The following is an 18,419-nucleotide window of genomic DNA, read 5'->3' on the forward strand; positions in this document are numbered from 1 at the left end:
AAGCAGCAGCATCTCTGAAAAATTAATAGGGCAACCAGTTTTCTGTAAATACTGTCTCTCCACTTTCACCAGCAAGTCCCTTGAAAGTTAGGGTATTTGAGACTCAACAAAAATATATTTGTCATTTTTATTTCCCCTCACACACAAGCAAATCAAAACTAATCTATCCTGAGATTTAAAATTTATGAGAAAAAGAAAATTACAGAAAAAGCATTTAAGTTAATTGCAGCACATTTACATATGAGGCTCTACACATTCAAGTTTCTCCTCTCTAGAAGTGTGGGTAGACATCTATGTTGGTTATTTAAATGCTATATGGTTCAATGTCAATGAACAGGGGTCATGAGTTCTAAAAAACTCCAAATGAAATGACGTTTTCATATTTATCTACCAAGATCTGGGACTTCTTTATTATCAAAAGCCTAACCCTCCCCTACCTCCCCCATGGGTAATAAATGTAGTGAAAATTAGCAAATACTTCAGGAAACCATTTATATAAATCATTATATTTACTACTCTCTTTTTTGAAGCTGCATACCTAAACTGTTTTAAGCACTTAATTTTGCTTTTATATTGCTAATTGTTTTCATTAAATTAAACCATAAAAAGAGTTTGCTGACTGGGAAATTAATATACATTGTCAAGATCAGAAACAGAATACAGTGTGTTTTGAAAAATCCTAAAGGATAGAAATTTGCTAAGAAAAAAAATTAAAGAAAGAAACAAGTTTTTATCTCCCACCTGTCTTCCCACTTTAAAAATTACACAGCAGAACTAGAAGCCATAAAAGAGTGGAAGTAGCTTTTAACAAAAACAAAAATAGCCCATTAGAACACCCATGAACACATAGGATGAAAAGTAATAATTCCAAGAGAAGATAATTTAGAAAAATGCATTTAATTATAAAAAAAATTTTAAATAAAAAAGCAATGGCACAAATCACCAAAATGTTAAATGATCATATCCACAGGCTGGTGGTGTAATATATGCTAAAAATTTATGACTGTTCCCATTAACAGCATTTTCCCTAATTAGAGTGACATCAAGAGCTTCTGAGAATGTGTAATTTTTCCTAAAGTACTACTGAAAGTATCAAACACAGTTTGTGCAGCATTCATTTACATCACCTTTTATTTACTACACTCTAAACTCATAAAATATTGAACACTTTTCTCTCACTTTATTCCTCTTATTTACAGTACAAAGGCTCATCTCTTGTCACAGTATGGTTTGTGCATTAAAGTCCCTGGGAATAGTACTTTCCGCGGCATTTTAATAAATTTACTCTGGTTATTGAAAATAAGTATGCAAACAAAACCTTGTCCGTCTGACTGTATCATGCCCAGAAGAATAATTCTTCCTACAGACTTACTTATGAGTTTTAAAAAAATACCTTTCTGTAGAATATATTCTCACCCATTACTGGATTAGACGCTTATGCATATTTATCTTGCTAGTATGACAACAGGTAAAGCTAGCTACGACTTTTTAGATTTCATTAGAAGAGGGCAGCATACATGCAGTGATTTGGCTTTCACTCTCTTATTATCTATAATCCAGTTACTCCACGTGGATATATTTTATTTATTCTTAGTATACAAGTCTTTAATGGTTCAGTAATAACTGGCAGTTTCTGACAGTTCTATTTTCTTGATAGTGGATACAGTTCTGTGCACATATGTCAGATGAACGGAAAAAAATGCAAATCACTTCATACAATACAGCAGGGAGAAGTGGAATGTTATTGTTTGAGCAAATGATTCAAAGAGATGAATATTCAGCACTCCGTAGTCACAGGAATACTGTTGAATGGGGGCTGCTTTAGCATGTACTGTCTTCACAACTTTGCCATACCTAGTATTTGTTACCATTTTAGTTAAAAAGCAAACCTAATCGGGGGGAATGCAGATGTGAGGAGGAGAGAAAGGGAAGAAAGCATATATTACTGTATATATGATTTTACAAAAAAAAGTGAAAGGGAAGAGGGTATATTTCATATATATATATAAAAACTGTCACATCTGGAAACATTTGACAGAGTATATGAAAACAGACTACAAGCTAATTAAACCACTTTCTCCTCTCTCCAGAGATAATTATTCTCTAATAATATTCATAATAACAACACAATTCTGGCAGCAGCACAAATCTATAACTTCTGAAGGCTTGAGAGTGTCACTGTTCCACGGTCCGGTACATTCGAATAATAAGAGTCCTGCTGTTTCTTTTATTTACACCTGTGGCCCAGCCGGCATCACGAAGGAAGTCCTGGTGGTCATCCGCAGCCTAAGGCTTCTATGACGGCTTGGACTTGATCACCCACTCGGCATGCGGGTTGAGCTGGTACAAGTCCTCCATATACGTGTCATCATCGAGGCAGCGCTCCCCTAGGAAAGACGTGTTGCGTTTGTTTAATGCAGTGGGCAACCGCGATGCGCTTTGAAACCTAAGCCTAGGTCTTCGACTCAAACGCTTTCCATTCTTTGTTATCTCCCGTAGGAGTATAAAACATAGCCCAAAATATTGGAGAAGTTACTCTTGTAGTCTTTCTATACATGCACAAGTTTCAAATTAATTTAGGGAGCTGAAAATACTTTGTGTTATTAGACTTTTAAAGGGCTCCTTGAAAGCATGTTCCCCTTTATTAAAGTGGCAACAGTTCTGAATCCATTTCTAAGAAATCACACTGAACTCCCAAAATCTAGAAGGAAAATATAAAATCAAATATATTAACATTTAAATAATCCTTACTAATAAAGTTAACAATTCCAGGTTTCTAATGGACTAGTAGTTTTTAAATTTAAAATATGAGTCTTCACATTTCTGAATTCAACTTTTAATATTTATTAACGTTTTTAAGTTTCAGAAAAACGTCTGCAAAACTTACCACAATATATTTTCAATTATAATTTTGAAATGAACACAATTTCATTTATTTGTTAACAATTTTATTCTTACCATATAAAGGTCAAAAAAAGGGGAAAAGTTTATTTTCAATTTTAATAAAGACATAAGAATGACAAATGGGCAAATAAAATATAAGACATGGTCAAAACTAATCCATTTATCTTATTTCTAGTTCCTAAATTATCAATGTGTGTGTGTGTGTGTGTACTATTTAGTAGACAATCAACAATGGCAAAAAATAACTTCTGCTTTCACTAAGAATATCTAGTACTGTACCATAATAAAAGTGTTATCTTGGTCTTAAATAAGCTCAGCTACTTCCTTTATTAAAATGTGACATAAGGCCCTGGCTGGTGTGGCTCAGTGGATTGAATGCTGGCTTGTGAAGCAAGAGGTCACCAGTTCGATTCCTAGTCAGTGCATATGCCTGGGTTGCAGGCAAGGTCCCTGGTTGGGGGCGTGCAAGAGGCAACTGATCAATGTATCTCTCACACATCAATATTTCTCTGCCTCTCCTTCTCCCTCCCTTCCCCCACTCAAAAATAAATAAATAAAATCTGTTAAGAAATTGTCAGAAAAAACTGTCATTATTTTAAAGAAATGTGATATAAACATATAAAAGAGGAAAAAGTTTTGAAAAACTTCATTAACCACTCTAGAAATTATATCTATTTTAGGGAACTTGCCTCAGCTGAATCTCAGCATAGCTGGGAAATTTGCACATAACAAATTTGTACAGAACAAACAAAGTCTGAGGAGGAAGGCCAGACCACTAAACAAATCTACAATACTGATCAACTCTCTGCAGTGGCCTATATTTTACTTCTACTAATGTCCCCTTCCCCTAGTAGATATAAATAATAAACATTGGTAATGTCAAATCGGCATATGAAGTATAAAGAGAAAACACACACTTACCAATATTTCCTCCGACTTCATACAAAAAAACTTCCCCTTTCTTGAGAGTCTGGGCAATCCCACTATCAGGGGCAAAACAAACTAATTAGTTATATCATCAGACAGTTTGCAAGTACATCACTTTAATGTGCTTGGGGAATTCTAGCTTGTATGGAAAATTCATAACTTAGATATGCTGTAATTATGTACACATTTGTATTTTCCCATCTGTTAAATGTTCCTAATAGGTAATAAAAATGTCACACCTGTAAATGAAAATAAATGGAACCATACATCTGAAGTCAAAATAATAAATTAATATCTTAATGTGTAAAATCGGAAAGAAAATAACATTTTAGTTGCCAATGAAATTACTAATATGATTATCTACTAGCATAGAGGCCAAAAAGGTCTTCATAAAACTATGAAAAGAAATGTTTGCACCTTCATTTTCCCAGTGCATTTATTTGATGAGCATTCACAGGTGGCTGTGCTGACAGCCCCACTGGTATGTGAGGTGGTGTGAAGAGCTGGGCGTGGTTCAGACCCCCAAGTCAGCTGTCCAAATGTGGGAGGTGTATGCACTCCAAGTGGAAGCAAATACTCATTATGAAGACTTTGCAAGTAGGGTGCGTTTACAGGTTTGAACTCTTCAATAAAATTAACTCTTCCAGGCATTAGGTTCAAACAATAAAAATTGGTAAAATCTGGTGGTTTTCAAAATTCTTTGTATACTAATTACCTGAAAAATCTGCTAAAAATTCAGTTCCAGAGTTCTGGAAATTCTGATTTAATATGTCTAGGTAAAGCCCAAGAATCTTTTTAAATGCTCTATCATGGATTCCGATGCACGGAAAGGAGTTTGTGAACCGTTGATATAAGGCCCTGAAGACACATTCCCTGGAACTGAGGAGAGAAAACCACGCCTGACTTTTATCCAAACTGTTATGAAAAATACGGTATGGTAGAAGCTTTCCTAACCAACCATGTAATGACTACTGCTGTCCTTTGGTACCGTAAATATTAAAGTCACAGTCGAGAATATTGTACAACTTCATTGTCACATCTTATATTATCTGCAAGTAGAGGAACAAAAGTACTGACTAAATAGAGCACTTGGGCCCTGAAAGTAAACGTTGTGTAAATTAACAGGTCTAGCCTGGAAGAACGGCCTCCATCTGAAGTCTGGCCACAACCTCAGGTGCACATTCTGGTGGGAAGACGGCAACAGCCGGTATCTACGAAGTCATGGCAGGGAGTAGAACGGAAGCGGATTGACTTCATTTTAGATCAGAGAGCCTTTGGGGAGCAAAGACATCTGAGAAATTCCAACTGCTCTCAGGACTTTGTCCTGAAAAATTCCAACTGCCCCTGAACCTTATCCAGTAAAATTCCATCTACTCCCAGACTCTGCATCAATGACCCCCAGATCCATGATGACCTCTAGAACCCTGACCAAGCTGGAGAGTGGTTGAGGGCCATCTGTGAAGACAGACACCACGGATCCAGAATTCGGCTCCACCACCTATGAAATGTGTGACCTTGGAAAGTCTCTGTTTTCTTATCAGGAAAACAGAAGTACTGTGAGTGCTGACTTCTGAGTGTCGCTGAGAGGGGAGTTTATGCTGGCTTACTGAAAGCCCAGATGTCACTGATGAGCCTCTCTTTTATTTCATCCCCATCTGTTCATGGCATAGGCTCGTCTCTTCTCCCAAATTATGAACCCTGAGGGGGGATACTTTAACATAACACCCCTTCCAACATCTAGCAGAGGGCCTTAAATGGAGCAGAGACATATTAAGTACTGGTGGTACTGTATTAAAATCAGAGAGGTTTGGAAGAAAACTGCGCCGGGGCCCCTAAATGTTAAAATGAGGAGATAAAATTCTATGGAAGGCTAAAACAGAGTATTCGTAAGCCAAGCCGGCAATGCCCCTGCTTTCCCAGACTTTATAAAAACTCAGGTTAGCTCATTTCAGTGATCAGAAATGGGGGCGGGGGGACATTAAATATAACTTTAGCTAAAAATAAGAATTCAAAGGCTAAACAGTGAAAACCTAGTACACTTGTTTGAACCTTTAAAATTCAAGAAAAGATATTGCAAATATCTCGGAAAGTGTAAGCTGTAATGTCATCAGAGGAATGCCAATCACTTTCAAAGGACTCCTCCCGCCCCTGCCCCAGAATAGAGGGGAGGGTGGACATCCCTACCGAGGGCACTGTGCTTTGTCCTGGAGACTTTAGGGCTCCAGGGACTGGTTATCCTCCCTTAATCCTTTATACCTTCTGTGTTTAAACATAAGCCTTTTTTTATTCATTATATGCTATAGGAATAGTTGTATTGTTTATTTGTTTATTTTAATCCCACTGTATCCTAATTAGTGATTATCCTAACACACAGTAATAAACCTCTAATCAACATACTCCAGAAAGACTACTGGGCGGCCTTGGGTGCCAGGCCCACCACAGGCCCAGGCCCGGGAAGGGATGCTCAGGCATCCTGCATGAAACAGGCTCAGCTTGAACACAAACTGCATCAAATGAACTCAACTCACTCCAACAGTCTAATTATTAAATTTGCTCTCTTTTCTGCTGAAAAGACAAAATTGTATGCATATGACACCACCCATAGCTAAGAAAAAAAAAAAAAAAAAAGGAGGAGGGAGGGAACAAGTGACTTATACCATGAAATAATTAAAACAAAACAGGCCTCTACCTTTCTTGGCTGAGAAACCTGGCAAGTACATCACTGGCTTTTAGTTCTTCAGTTAGCTGTATTGCCATGGAAACTTTCGAAAGATGGGGAGCTTGCACTCGAATCACTCCCTGAGGAACGTCAGCCTGCAAAGCAATAATGACACTGGAACAAAGCTGGCAGCAGCTGGAACATGGGACTCTGTACAATGCATTATATGGTAAGTGTGCTTAACTGCTACGCATTTTACTTCACTACATAAAAACCTTAACTACTGTATAATGTAATTTGCTAAATTACATCAAACCTCAAATATCCTCTTAATGGTGATAGGGGAACTTTATAATGCCTGTGCAGTAATGCTTAATTATTTTTAAAGATGTAAAGAATGACAGCAATAACCATTACTGCCATATTAAGTGCTGATTTCAGAGTATTATCTACTAGAGGGTGCTTCTTCATGTAGCAATTTATGAAATTGAATCAGAAAAGTTATTTTGTGTGTTATTTCAATGTATGCATTTTTAAAATCTTCCAGAAAATTTATAAAACCTGACAAAAAATTTTGTTCCTGGGAGTATTAAAAAAAGAAAGAAAGAAAGAAACATACTGTTTTAATACATTGGTATTGTGTCTGGTCCTTGCTTGACTAATGAGCTTACCCTGTGACCACACATTTTAAATTTAGGATAACCAATTCTAAATCCTTTGCCAATTGATGTTAAGAACATTTTATGTGTTTGGAGGGCTAGCAAGGAAATATTTTGAGGATTGTGATATCAAAATATCAGCCATAGCATTTGAAATATTGGGCTTATCTAACTCCTAATCATTCTGCTAAAATAAATTCTGATTTATTCTTTATAACCAATATGTCTTAGACTCTAGAACAGCATGAACAAATGTTTAAAGATAACACCTTACACATTACAAATGTCCTATTGAACAAACTTAAATTTATTAAGTGTCTACTAAGTACCAGTCAGTGGGCTAGATCTACTTATCTAGTAGATAAATAAGACACAGATCCTTTCTTGAACACTATTATTTTGGGGCTCACAATATCTTTTCTTAATGTACCTGGTCTTGTATTGCTCTTTTGGGGGGGGGGGGTGCTTTTTTTTAGCATAAAGCATGGGATAACACAGGGGGAATTAACATGATTTCAAAGTTAAACAAAAAAAAAAAACAGGCTTCAGAATTAGGCTGTATAAAAATGTAGGTGTCTCCAAAAGATTTAAAACTGCTTCTCAGTAACATCTGAAATATATAGTGTGGGAATAAGAAAAGAAGCTATACCACACAAAAGGGTACAAGGGAGCATGGGATTGTTTAAGGCCCACTCCCACCCCCCGCAGCACACACCTGTCACACCTGCAGAGAGACTGTGCACAGCCTGGCGCCAAACGCAGACCCCCTGCCGCCCTCCCCTGACTGGACAAAGACAAAGCATTTGCAGCTGTCCAGTCGCTATCCTCTGGGTGAGGGGCTGCATTCCTAGCATCCTCGTCAAACTTTTCTCCCTGGGGGTTTTGTGTTCAACCTGATTCCCAAAAGATGTCTCAGTGCTAACCGGTACCCAGATCCCCCATCTCCCGCTTCACCTCTCCCTCCCAGCCTGGGCCCCTGACATGGTTTGCTGACTTCCAATTCCTGAGGCACGCATTGTAGCACAGTCCACCTAGTCTAGCCTCTGACCTCCACCTTGCTTCCAGAACACAAGTCTAATTTACCTTTTTCTTTGATTCTGTGACAGATTTTATTTTCATTTGTAACATTTTTGAAAATGAGCTGCTTCTTACAATGGATGAGGCATTTCATCTGGGAGTGGCATTATCTTTTTCTACCAAAGCAGTTGTTACATTAATGGTGTATTTTATAACTCAGGGATTACGCTCCATGCACCTCTCCCGGGGGTTTCCGCTCTAACTCATGACCTGCTGGCCTGGCCTCCACCGTGTGTTTCCTCAGAGGACGTGGGAAACAATAAGCTGGCCTTGACTGCTCAAATGCTGGAGTGCAAATTGTAATAGCAACAATTGAAGCGCAGAGCCTGTGTCCATAAACCTAATCCACCTTGTCTACTCTGTTAAAGGAAACAAATTTTGGTGTTCTAGGTTCTGTTAGCTTATTATTGTTACAGAGGGCCTGGAACAGCAGGTAGGGTTTGCAGGCAGTCAGCTTCTCTGCTGGAGTCATAGAGCCCGATACTCTCACATATAGGTTTTCTTGGCGAAACAATATTTATAAACATTATCTGATAGCCGCATCTTATCCAACCCTAGAATATCAGAAAGACAGCAAATGAATGAGTTATAAGAGCCAAAATGACTCAGAAAAATGACATATTATCACTGAGAGGTCAGACATACAGCAACCTTACTCTCCTCCCTGCCTTTATTCCCACCATTCTGTGTAGCACATTCTACTGTTCGAATAAAAAAAGGCCAGTCAAAATTCACTACAAACACCACGACTTCCTATCTTTATGTATGCTCTATTTCGTTTCTGAAATACCCCACTATAAATTTTCAAGGCCCAGCTCAAATACCTCAAACTTCACGGGGTCAAAGTAAATTCCTTCTTCCACTGAAATGTGCACTGAACTGTTTGATAATGGAGACCAGCATTCTAGTCACATGCCAATGTCGGAGTCACATTTGTAGCTACCTATCAATGTTTATTGATTAAATGAACCATTCAAAAATATTTCTCACCAAAATTGATATGCTTATAATAGTACAATTTCTCTAAAATAAAATAAAGTATATCAATGCGTATTTCCTTAATAGTAAAAAATAATTTTAGGAACATTGTCTAAAAGAACACCAGTTTTCTCTGTCAACCACAAGGTACTGCCTCTATTCCTGAGGACAGGAGGGAAAAGAGAGTGGAAAAAAGGGATTCAAGAAGGGAGAGGATAATGGGGGTGGTGAAGGGTTCCAAGTGTATAAGGGACACAGGGACAAAGCCAAAGTGCAGGTGTGACCAAGGGTGGGAGGTGGGGATGGCTGGTATGGGGGACGCGGTGGGGGGAGATGGAGACAACTGTACTTAACAACAGTAAAAAAAGAGGAAAAAATGAAGCCACCAGAGATAACGCAGTCACTCCTGCAGGGAGCCACCAGCATCAGCAGGCGTCTGCTTACAGATCAGGCCCCTTTGCCCCCAGACATCTCGGGAACCGCTGCAAGCCTCTAGTACTAATACGACCACAGCCTCCACTTTCTCTGTGGGCTCAGGGGTCATCCTTCACAGAGTAAGGCCATGGATTCTTATAACACACAGCCCTAAGGTCAGTGTGGCATCAGGGTTGCCCCCAAAAGCAACACAGCTGACATAGGAATCCAGAGCCTCTCCGATCGTCAGAGTTGGGAAGAGGTCCAGACACTAGCTTCCGAGGGCACTCGGAGTTCTCCTGTGTTGTTGGGAACGGCCCTGTCTGGTATTAGAAGCTGTAACCCCCGCCTAGGCTAAGGCTGAGGGAATGGCCTTGGACCATAAGCCAGCAAGGAGACAAAAGCTTATCTCCCTGGAAGGAGTGCTGCTTCTGCTGCTTCATTCATAACTGAACCCCAAAGCTTGGCCGGTTAGCCAATGACGGGTAAGATTCCCCAAGGGGGGAAATGACCTAAGACAGGCATGATCACTTGGGAGGCACCCAAGGAAGAACTTAGAGGGCTACAGCAAAAGGGGGTGATGGACCCTCGCTCCTCGGCTTTGACGTAGCCTGAATCCTCAACTGTCTGGGAGAAAATCTCCTTATCTCTTGGTTGCCTTACTTCCCTTGCTCCACCTAAGCCTGAAACAATGACAGGATGGTGCAGCTCTGTGCTGAAAAGGGCGGATTCCCCAGGTGATCAGGCCTAAGGAAGAATATGTCAAATCCTGTGAAACCTGCTTTGTTTAGAATGCTCTCAGTTGAATGATAAGGGTCCAAGGAAGAAGTAAGTTTGTTCCTCAAAGTTTTACAGCTCTTTGACCCTGGCTCAAAATAGGCCCTCTGACTTCCTTGTTATCTATTGTTTGATCCTTACTTCCTAGCAATGAGTAATGAGCTTTTACCTGAATTCTTATTCAAACAAAACCAATAAAAAGCCTCTCCAGAGGGGGAATGGTGCACACTTTCCCCACCAGGGAGGGTGGCCAAGTGGGGTGCTCCCCACGTGAGGAGTGGCCATGGTGCCCTCCAGGAGAGAGGGTGGCCAAGGCGCTCCCCACGTGAGGAGTGGCCCTGCTGTTTCTATTCCCCCACAGGACCTGGTTGTCTCTGTGTATGTTTTTCTCACGTGTTGACGAACATCCGGGGCTGAGATGGATACTGCTACTGGCCAGTATCCTCCACAGTGTGTGGGTGAAATGTTACATGACTCCCATGTTATGGCTTTGGCCCGCAGACAGGGAGTGGCATCTCTGCATGTGCCTTATGGCTCAGAAATTAAACATTTCTCACACCTTCTCTGCAGTGAGCAGGGGTGAAGCTAGGTTGGCTCTGGAACAGGTTTAATGCTTCTCAAATGACTAACTGTACGGTTTGGACTCATTTCACACAGTAATGGAATATCGCTGCCCTTGGAAATCTTTTCACTGAGCCAATAACAGTAGACCCATCCTGGGTGGACTGGCCACACGCCCTGATGACTGGGAAACCTGTGGTCCAGCAGGAAGGTGTGCATTGGGGGTGGAGACAGGAATAATTCTCAGAGTGTTCATTGCTATGGTAACACACCCCAGCCAAATTCTCGCAACAATATAAAGATTAAGGGTGACTCAGTTCCTTTCCTGTCAGAGTTTAACTGGTAGACAACGGTCAAAGATAAAGGGGTTAAAGTTTTTTTTTCTGGAAAGTTTTTCCTGGATATCTTGACACAAGTGGCCAAATGATATCTCTTAAAGATGATAAACAACAAATATGCCAAAACTCTCGCTTAAACTCTGGTGTACGATGATTACTATTAAGCTCCAGAATCATGCTGTATCAAATACTAAAGCCATTAGTATACAAATTAGGTTGAGCTGCCAAGCTTTGAACAGACACAACATGCCTGATCGTTAAGCCAAACAGTCTGTTCTTAACTTCAGCCATAATAATAATGGAATCTGTGAATACATTATCTTTGCACCCTTCCATTTTCACTTTTTTGTTGTTGTTGTTATGCTATGAACTGAAGTTATGTGATGTGCAGCAAGACTGGAAGAGACCAGTATTTGACTAACACGCCATGAAAATTGAGTCACAAGAATGTTACAACTTACAAAATGTCAGTTAATTGCTTGTCGTGCAAAGACTACTATCATAGAGAAAGCGATCTGCTAAGAGTCCTTACATGTATTATATTTTGAACTGAAGTACATTTTTAAAAATGTGATTTTATCTTTATTATTTGGTTAAATAAACAATGATATTTTTCATAAGGGGTAGATAAGAACTACATTGTTCATTTTTTTTGCATTCTAGACATTAGAAATGTAACGTCCGAGCTTTAGAAGAGACGCTAATTTCTTTTATAGTTAAAAGCTAATTTAAATGTAAAGCCAACATTTTTCATGTTACAGAGAAACCTTTTATCTTCAAAAGGGCAAATCAGAAATACAGCTACCTCAAAAAAAGGGCAGACATCATAACACATATTTTAGAAGATTAAAGAAGGACATTCTAGCAAGTTATCTTAAACTAGAATGACATATTCATCACCTTATTCTGACTGGAAGTAAAAGTATAGAAGGCATTCTCGACTACCTTGAGCTGTCTCTGTTTTGGGTATGATTGGGCTTTGGTTATCCAAATCCTGAAACTGTTACCCAACTCACCAATCCAGATAAATTTCCAGAGTTAATGAGCATTTAATTTACAATGAAATACGTTCTGATATTTTCCTCTTTTAATATGGTATTTTTATGCACTATAAAAAGAATCAAAGAATCTTAAACAGAAACACGATACTGTGCTTGATATTATAATTTGATTTTCCACATGGGTCCCCACATAGATCCAAACACTGTTTTCAAACCCAAAGCAGATGCTTGAAACACTACCTGCAGCACAGCCCTGGGTCAGGGCTAGTCAGTGACATCGGAGATGGATTTTCTAAGACGAGAGGTGACTGAAGACACACAGCCCATCACAAGCAATCTGGAGCCCAAACTGCACTGCTATCAGCTCCAAGATTCTCCTGGAGAAGAAGGGCAGAAGGGAGCAGCAAAAGGGGCAGCAACAGATTTCTTTTCCACGTCCAAAGCCCTAAACCTTCCAACATTACAAGACTATTTTGGAACTTTCAGCAAGCCATGTAAGCTCTCCGAAACTGGAGTTCCTCAACAATAAATGACGAGTATGACACTCAGTGTTAACTCAAGTTAACACCAAGGTAACCACACAAGAGTGAACTTTTGTTCCTTCGACCAATGTGCTGAGTTGTTTGGCTTATTCCACAGAATCTCCCAGAGCCTTGCTCTGTGCCCACGTGCTCTCATAAAGGTACAGCTTCCCTTCACTTTGACAGGTGAGCTTGACTGACAGAAAAAAGAATCACACAAGCCTAAGTCCGCAATGAACTTGAAACCTTATGAAACCTTATGGATTTGGCAATTCATAATCAGATGCCCATCAAAGCTGCCCTGGATCCTTATCAGGCAAAGATACAATCTAAGGCAATGATGGGTGAGGTGATGGGATGTCTCTGATTTCCTTAAAAATACAGAAAGGAAAAAAGGTGTAGAGGACAAGATGGAACATGGTCAGAATAATTAGTTAAATTATTGGTGATGGGCTTATGGGAGTTCATACACTATTCTATTTTTTTTGTGTTAGAATAATCTCATAATAAATATGTACAGGAATATCACAGTACAAGATACTGCAAGCCATACTTTTGGTTAAGCCCTGTTAATCTGGTCTTACCCTCTCATTCTGTGGAGGACACTGAGGTCTAGAGACATAAAGTGACTTGTCACTAATGTCTCCAAGCACACAACGCTGGTATGTGATGGTGGTGTGTATGTATACATGCCTGTGCGGTATGTTTACGTGTGGGAGGGTATGATATCAACACCAACTATAAATTGAAGGCTACCATTAAATGGTTATTTGTAATAGTCTACATTTTTGTTATTTTTCACCAAGTATTTCCTCCTGCTGTAATTAAGAGATGAATCTCATTAGTATTGAAGAAATTCAGGAATTTATGTTTGTGTCAAACAATATGCTATAGTCACTAAAAACATTTGCCTTATTAAGTAGGTTGAGAGTGTCCCGTACAACCTGGTTTATATTATTTATTTACCTAGTCAAGCATGTCTTAATAACACAAGTGCTTGATTATATACAGTTAGCATTAATAGCACACAAAGTGCTTGAAACAATATGACTCCCCTCTTACATTCTTCAATCTCTGACAACCTGGCTTCTTCCATCAACACTCACTACCAGTGCTTTAGAGAAAGTCACAACTAACCTTTCAAGTGCAAATTCCAGGGTCCTCTATCCAGTGTCAAACTTATGCAACTTCTCTGCAGAATTTGGTGCCACTGACCAAGCTCCTTTCTTTACTTTACTCTTCCTCCCGAGCATCTGAGACACTACAACCTCCAACTTTCTCTTACTTTCTCCCATTCGTTGGTTTCTTTTACCCGTTCCTCATCCATGGCCAACTACGAAAACTGGTGGCCCCACAGGCAAAGGCTGTCTTTGCCTTCTCATGTTTTCACACAACACATTCACTTTGTATAACAGGAAATGCTCTGTGGCTTCAACTACAATCTCTATGCTGATCCCAAATGCACACCTCCGCTCAGGCCAGCCCGTGCAGCCAACTTTCACACAGGCCAGTCAACCCCAAACTGCTACTTGTCAAAGGGTCTGTCCCTTTTACATGGTGCCTTTTTTTTTTTTTTTGAGAAAATTTTTATTGTATTTTTTTCTTATTAGCATTTATTCCCATTATACCCTTCTCCCCACCACAGTCACCACACTGTTGCCCATGTCCATGACCTTTTTCCTTTTTGCCCAGTCCCCCTACCACCAACTTCTCCCCTTAGCTGTCATCCTGCTCTCTGTGAGTCTGTCTCTATTTTCCTTGTTAGTTCAGTTTGTTCATTAGATTCCATATATGAGTGAGATCATATGGTATTTGTCTTTCTCTGACTGGCTTATTTCACTTAGCATAGTGTTCTCCAGGTCCATTCATGCCACAAAGGGTAAAATTTTCTTCTTTTTTATGGCCAAGGAGTATTCCATTATCTAAATGTCCCACAGTTGTTTTACCCACTCATGTACTGACGGGCACTGGGGCTGCTTCCATATCTTAGCAACTGTTCCTTCTGCAAGGAACATAAGGTGCTTATGTTCTTTTGAATTAGTGTTTCGGGTTTCTTCAGCTATATTCCCAGAAGTGGAATCACCAGATCAAAAGGTAAGTCCATTTTTAATTTTTTGAGGTATCTCCATACTGCTTTTCACAGTGGCTGCCCCAATCTGCATTCCCACCAATAGTGCAAATGGTTCCCCTTTCTCCACATCCTCACCAGCACTTGTTGTTGATTTGTTGATGATGGCCATTCTGACCAGTGTGAGGTGATATCTCATTGTGGTTTTAATTTGTATTTCTCTGATGATCAGTGATGTTGAGCATCTTTTCATATGTCTATTGGCCTTTGGTATGTCCTCTTTGGAGAAGTGTCTATTTAGATCATTTGCCCATTTTTTAATTAGATTGAGCTTTTTTGGTGTTGAGTTCTATAAGTTCTTTATAAATTTTGGAAATTAACCCTTTGTCAGATGTATCAGCGAATATAATCTCCCATTCTGCAGATTGTCTTTTTATTTTCTTGATGATTTCCTTTGCTGTGCAAAAACTTTTTAGTTTGATGTAGTCTCATTTGTTTATTTTTTCTTTTGTTTTCCTTGCCCGAGGAGACACATCAGATAAAATATTGCTACAAGAAATGTCCGAGATTTTGCTGCCTATGTTTTTCTCTAGGATTGCTATGGTTTTGGGTTTAACATTTAAGTTTTTAATCCATTTCAAATTTATTCTTTGTACGTGGCATAAGAAGGTGGTCTAGTTTCACTTTTCTGCATGTATCTGTCCAATTTCCCCAACACCATTTATTGAATATACTATCTTTAGCCCATTGTATGTGTTTGCTTCCTCTGTCTATAAAGGTGTGGGTTTATTTCTGGGCTCTCTATGTTGTTCCACTGATCTATGTGTCTGTTTTTACGCAAGTACCATGCCATTTTGATTACTACAGTGTTATAGTATAGTTTGATATGAGGTATCATATCAAAGGTTTCCTCCAACTTTGTTCTTCTTTCTCAGAATTGCTATTGCTATGTGAGGCCGTTTGTGATTCCTTATAAATTTTTGAAATAAAATCACCCATGGTGAAATTGGTGAGTCATTTTAGAGTCCTTCTTGCACACTCCTCACCTCCAATCAGTTTCCACATCTTTGTGAATCCTACTGGCTCACAGTCAACACTTTTTTCCATTCCTATTACTGGCCCTTGGATTAGCCCAGGACTCTTTTAAAAGCTCTATGTTAAACGTTTTATAATGGCAATAATACATGTTCATTGTATCACTACCCATAAGTCTAGGATTGGTGTACATCGCTTCTTAGAGTTTGCTGCATTCTGTGGGGAAATGGAGGGCAACAGTGAAGAAACCTGGACGTGAAGTCATATAGATTTGGTTTCAAGTTCCACCACTTCCTGTCTAGATAACCACAAATTACTTAAGATTGCTGATCTTCACTTTCCTAATCTGTAAAACATGAGACAATATACGCCAATCAAATTACATGAGCATTAAATGACGTAATGTTCATAAAATGTTTAGCATCATTGCTGACCTGTGGTAAGCAGTCAAAATAATGACAATTATTACAACTATCGCAGTGTAATATTTACCAATTTAAGCTTCTTTCAACATGTTATGAATATCTTCAAGGGTCAATATACATACACTGTTACATTTTCCTGGTATTGCATTCTACAGATATGTCATAACATGTTTACCTAACCACCTGTATCTTTTTGGATGATTTCTAATTTGGGACAGTATAAAGACAATGGCAATTAAGTCAGGTGTAACTGTTTGCATGCTTATCGTATTATTGCCTTTGAAAGAATCTCTCAGTACAATGAGGACCATGGTTTTCAGGCTTTTGCCACATGCCAAATGCTCGCCAGAGGAATTCTACAAATTCAAACATACGGGGTCCAGCACCAATAACGCCCCTTTTTTATGAGTTGGTGATCTATACCACATCTTTTGTTGCAAAATTATAAGCATGTAATTCTGCAGCACAACAATATCACACTCAAGCACCCCCTATGACATTTCAGGTGAAATGTTCAAATTGTTGTCCAGCTCACATAAGACATTCAGGTACCCCCCCACCACATTCGGTGGTGTTACCACTGCCAGACCCTGTATGTGCCTGTCAACAATGGAATTAGCCGAGGTCTCCTCCCCAGCCTCCTATCTTTCACTCCTCCAGCACTTCCTTCACCTGCCTTCGCAGCAACTGTTCTAAGGTTGCAGGACCCCCTGCAGATACCAAACCCAAGGAGGCTCAAGTCCCTTATACAAAGTATCACGGAACAGTCGGTACAGTTGGCCCTCCACATCTGCAGGTCAAAAATACCGTTTTTTTTAGTCAGTAGTTAGTTAAATCTGTAAGTGTGAAGCCAGCGGATACAGAGGGCCAACTGTATTTACTGGAAAAAAAAATCTGCATATAAGGGGACTTGTGCAGTTTAAACCTGTGTTGTTCAAGGGTCACCTGTAAAATCATGTCCCTCTGGGCACAGCTCTCAGCTGTTCTGTCACGTGCAGAACAGAAGCCCGGCTCCCCCTTGGGTTCCATTCCTGCCTTTCGTCCGCCCCTGCCCCTCCACGCATCTCCCTGGCCATTCAATCCAACCTAACTTTCCGTCCACACACACTCAAACATCTCCACACATATCTGATAGACAGCCCACATTCAACAGGCCCCAAATTGAAATCGTGATCTTCCCCAAGTGCCAATTCCATCTTTCCAATTTCTCAGGACAAAACCTTTCAAGTCATTCTTGATTTCTTTCTCTCACACCTCCTATCATTTCAGCATCAAGAAATCCCAATGTCTCTAACTTCAAAAAATCCGCAGACTCTGACCACTTCTCCACCTCTAGTGCAAACACTCTGGTCTCTCCCTGGGATTAGGACAGACTCCTTCAACGGTCTCCTTATTCTATCCTTACTCTCTTAGAATCCATTCTCAACGCAACAGCCCCAAAGATCATTTTTAAAACGTAGATTTTCAAGCTTTTGCTCAAAATCCTGCCATGATCCTATCTGACTCCGGGTAAATCCAAATTCCTAACAAGGCCTTACACACTCAGGCTCTCCTGCCCCTCTGACCTCATTTCTTAGTATTGTTCCTCTTGCTGGCGCCACACCAGCCCCAATCATTCCTCTCCGGTCCTTAAATATCCCAAGCACGTCCTGCCTTAGGGCTTTTGCGTAGACTGTTTGCTCCGCCTGGAATGTGCTTCCTCAGGTACAGGCACAGCTCAGCGCCCTGCCCTGCTTCACACCCCACCCTGCTGAATAGTGCTCGGACCACCCAAGTCAAAACTGTAAGAGGGCCCACCACCACCACCAGATCCCTTTTTCCTGCTCTATTATTTTTATTATTTTAGGGTGTTTTCCCACATATCAAGATACCACATAATCATGCATTCTACTTATTTTTACTGATAGAATGTAAGTTGCCCAAGCGCGGTGATCTTTATCTGCTTTGTTCCATAATATATTGCAAGTGTTCAGAACACATTGACTGGCACATAGTAGGCACACACTGAATAGTAGTTTAACAAATAAAATAGCCCAGGCAGTCTCAGGCCCTATAGTTCTGTGCTGCATATTTAA

The 18,419-nt window shown here is 39.8% G+C and overlaps 1 protein-coding gene across 3 annotated transcripts in view; it reads right to left on the reverse strand.

Annotated features, from left to right (window-relative positions):
- Positions 1–881: 881 nt before the first annotated feature.
- Positions 882–18,419, reverse strand: part of ARHGAP18 (Rho GTPase activating protein 18) — a 171,645-nt gene continuing 154,107 nt past the window's right edge. The window contains exons 13-15 of one of the 3 annotated variants that reach the window (XM_036024690.1): positions 6,521–6,645; positions 3,826–3,887; positions 882–2,387 (exon numbers count right to left, since the gene is read on the reverse strand). In XM_036024690.1, coding sequence (XP_035880583.1) covers positions 2,296–2,387; positions 3,826–3,887; positions 6,521–6,645 — 279 coding nt within the window. In that variant the 3' untranslated portion in view covers positions 882–2,295. The remainder of the gene's footprint in view (positions 2,388–3,825; positions 3,888–6,520; positions 6,646–18,419) is intronic. The other 2 variants (XM_028509130.2, XM_028509129.2) reach the window with 2 other exon arrangements.

The sequence above is a fragment of the Phyllostomus discolor genome, chromosome 4 (assembly GCF_004126475.2).
Source record: "Phyllostomus discolor isolate MPI-MPIP mPhyDis1 chromosome 4, mPhyDis1.pri.v3, whole genome shotgun sequence".
In the NCBI taxonomy this organism is placed as follows: Eukaryota; Metazoa; Chordata; class Mammalia; order Chiroptera; family Phyllostomidae; genus Phyllostomus; species Phyllostomus discolor.